The 3,294-nt window shown below is 39.2% G+C and overlaps 1 protein-coding gene across 2 annotated transcripts; it reads right to left on the bottom strand.

Moving 5' to 3' along the window:
* Window positions 1-278: 278 nt before the first annotated feature.
* Window positions 279-2,892, bottom strand: LOC149029810 (cation/H(+) antiporter 18-like). Of its 2 annotated transcripts, XM_089151532.1 has the most exons (4): window positions 2,692-2,892; window positions 1,574-2,575; window positions 644-1,472; window positions 279-592 (listed from the first exon to the last, which is right to left on the bottom strand). In XM_089151532.1, exons 1-4 carry the CDS (start codon window positions 2,890-2,892, stop codon window positions 279-281), a joined length of 2,346 nt encoding a protein of 781 aa, XP_089007658.1. The 2 variants fall into 2 exon arrangements, with proteins under 2 accessions (XP_089007658.1, XP_089007650.1); XM_089151524.1 differs by having other exon boundaries at window positions 279-1,472.
* Between the last annotated feature and the right edge of the window lie 402 nt (window positions 2,893-3,294).

Raw genomic sequence — 3,294 nt, 5'->3', positions numbered from 1 at the left:
AATTTTTTTTATCTTATGGGCTTTAAATATTATACATTCATTTCATTTCATTGAATTATTGTTATTATTTTTTGAGCAAATTCTATTAAATTATGTTTTGATATTCATGGGTTAAGAGTTCACTCTTCACCATATTAAAGCATAAGCTTACTCTTATGCCATTTCATTATTTAAATGCTTTTTTCCTTATTTACATTTACATGGGAAGGAAAGAAAAAAGCTTGGCATACAATAAAGACAACTAGTATTCACAAGTTATAATTAGTGAATGATTTTCTCTAAATGGAGATAACTGGTGAATCTGATGATGCCTGTGAGTGATATTGTTGTACAATCAATACAGATGCTGTTGTTGAGAAATCTGATGATGCCAATATATTCCCTATCGGTCCTAATTCAGGGACATCACTGTTAACATCTAATTTCTCTGCAACTTCTCCCTCAGGCTTTCGTCCCACCACAATCAGATCAGAACGACTCAACTCTCTAATCCTAGCAATGGTTTCTGCTGCATTTCCAACCATTGTCACTTCATACCTTGTTGAGCTTTCAGTTTGGATCTTTTGTTGGAATTCAACTAAGCATTCATTATCTACTGATGATGATGGATTCCCATGAGTACCCATAGTGTTCTCAATCTTACTGATTTCATCGATTTCTTTGTCTGACTCAGGTTCGATGAGGAAGCGAACCACAGTGAGACTAATACCAGGGTGTTCAGCCATGCGTGATCCATATGCAAGTGCTTCACGGTCATCACACCCTCCGAAGAACAAGACAATAATTGATGATGAAACTTCGCTTGCAGAGACACGAGTAGTTCCTCCAAAGCCACGATCAACTAGTATCCCAACTGAGCATCTTGCATGTTCAAGGACTCTTTGATTTACCCACCTGAAATCATTCCTTGTCGTTTCCATTGAACCATCTACTCTTTGGTGCTTGTGGAAAGGGAGAATGATCATGGCCACCCTCTTGTTTTCAGCACTGGCGCATATGTCTTCATGGATGGTAGCCATTGCAGAGATGGCTGTCATGGCTCTCATAGATACATGACTTAGTTGTTGAAAAGCCTCAAATGCCACCACAATGTGATCTGACTCCACCTGTCTTCTTTCCTTGTTCCAGAAAGGCAACCCATTCTTCCTTGCCTTGTTCACCATAAGAATAGCTGAGGGTCTCTCTGAGAGCTCCATCAGGTGCATAGAATAGACACAAAGACCTTGCAGCCGACCAGTCCCACGGGAGACTTCAATGAGATTTATCAAAGTTGGTATGTTAATACTGCTATGAAAACAAGCCAACAACCGAAATTGACTGCTAGTGTCTTTTCTCTCTATTGCTCTATGTTTATAATTATCCATCTTGGTCCTTCTTGCAGGCTTATATACAGCAACAACAAGAGGTGTGGTGATGAAGGTTGTAAAAAGAGCCATCAATATCATGATAGCAAAGGTTTGTTCATCTAAAACCTGCAATTATGAAAATTAAACAAAAACTATATATGAGCTATACAGCTAGCAATAACTATTCAATTAACCCAAGAAAACAAAAGCAAAATATGAAACTCTACCTTTCTTTGCAGGCCAATGTTGAGGACTATGAGCTCTACCAACCCTTTAGTATTCATAAGGAAGCCTAGTGCAAGAGCCTCACGGAGAGGTACCTTACTAAGGAGGGAGACTCCAACGGTGCCGACAATCTTCCCAAAACAAGCTGTGACAATGACCAAGACAAGAAGACCCCAAGATTGAGCCCCTTGAATTGTGGCCACATTTGTTTTCAATCCACTTGAGACAAAATACAGAGGAAGGAAGAGACCAGACACAAGATCTTCAACCTTTTCCACAAGAGCACTCGCAAAGGGTCCTTCCTTGGGGACTGAAATCCCAACCACAAAGGCACCAAAGAGGGCATCAATTCCTATAGCATCCGAGACAAATCCACCTGCCAATACAATAGCAAAGGTGGCACATACGTATAACTCATCTACAGGTTCACCTTCTTGGCAACGTTTGGCCATCCAATTAAAGACCCGAGGAAGTAGAAGAATAACGAATAGAACAAAACAACAGCCAGAGAGAAAAACCCACAAAGAGACAATAGGGGATTCCCCACTGGTGGAGAGAGAAATAGCAAGGGCTAACAAAATCCAAGCAACTACATCATTAACTGCAGCAGCAGAGATGGCCAAACGACCCACATCAGTTGTGAGGAGCTTTAGTTCAGCAAGGATACGAGCCAAGACAGGGAAGGCAGTTATAGAGAGGGATACACCCATGAAGACAAGGAAAGGTGGTCCATTCACACCCTTGGCGATAGTTTGTCGAAGTACAAAGGATGAACCTATCCCTAATGCAAATGGTAAGCTAATTCCAGCAGCTGCAATGGCAAGAGCTTTCTTTCCTGTTCTACGAAGAGACTTTGGATCTAGTTCTACACCCACCAAGAATAGAAAGAAAAGAAGTCCCAGGTTAGCCAGCGTGCTTAAGACTGTGAGGCTTTTTGTGGGAAAAACTGAATTCAGATATTTCGTATTACGACCCAGTGCTGATGGACCAAGCAGTATTCCTCCCTGCAAACATTAAAAATAGCCAGTAAGTAGAATGAATGGGAGATAGAAACCATTTGATATCAGCTTTGACTCCACTTGTGTGAAGTAACAGGTGAAGATAATGAATAAACACATACAATGATCTCAGCAACTACACGAGGTTGTCTGAGAGGTCTTAGGAAGTAAGCAAGAATGCGTGTGAGAGCTACAACAAGGCAAATCTGTAGAATGAGGAGAGGTAGTGCAAAGTCTAGAGGATTATCCCCTTGCAAGACTCCATTAGAAGTAGCTGCCATTGGAGCTGGACATACGGTTGCCGATGTTGCATTGGATGCCATTGTTTCCAACAATATGTTTTGACTTGCTAGTAATCTTCTCTACGAGAACCTACAAAACATAAGGAGATGAATGTAAATAGGCTGGGCTGGGGTTTTAGTGTTACACGGAAAATGGAACTTTTATCAAAGAAACAAAAATGTTATGTTGTAATTCTTAGGCTATTTTTGTATTCTCAATTATGCCTATTTAAAATAAATAATTACAAGAATTCATTATTGGTCAAGAATGAAAAATGATTTGATGAATTTTATTAAAAATAAATTATGGAATGAAAACTAAGTTTGGTATGTTAAAATAAAAATTTGTTAGAAAACGATGTGAGCAAGTGAGAAAAGAGAAGAAGAAAATATATATATATATATAATATATATGATTTTTTATTAAAAAATGTGTATTGACTA

Source organism: Hakea prostrata, chromosome 1, assembly GCF_041222555.1.
Source record: "Hakea prostrata isolate BN-2017 chromosome 1, UWA_Hpros_2, whole genome shotgun sequence".
Lineage (NCBI taxonomy): Eukaryota > Viridiplantae > Streptophyta > Magnoliopsida > Proteales > Proteaceae > Hakea > Hakea prostrata.
The sequence above is the reverse complement of the archived record's forward strand: the minus strand, read 5'-3'. Positions and strand labels throughout refer to the sequence as shown.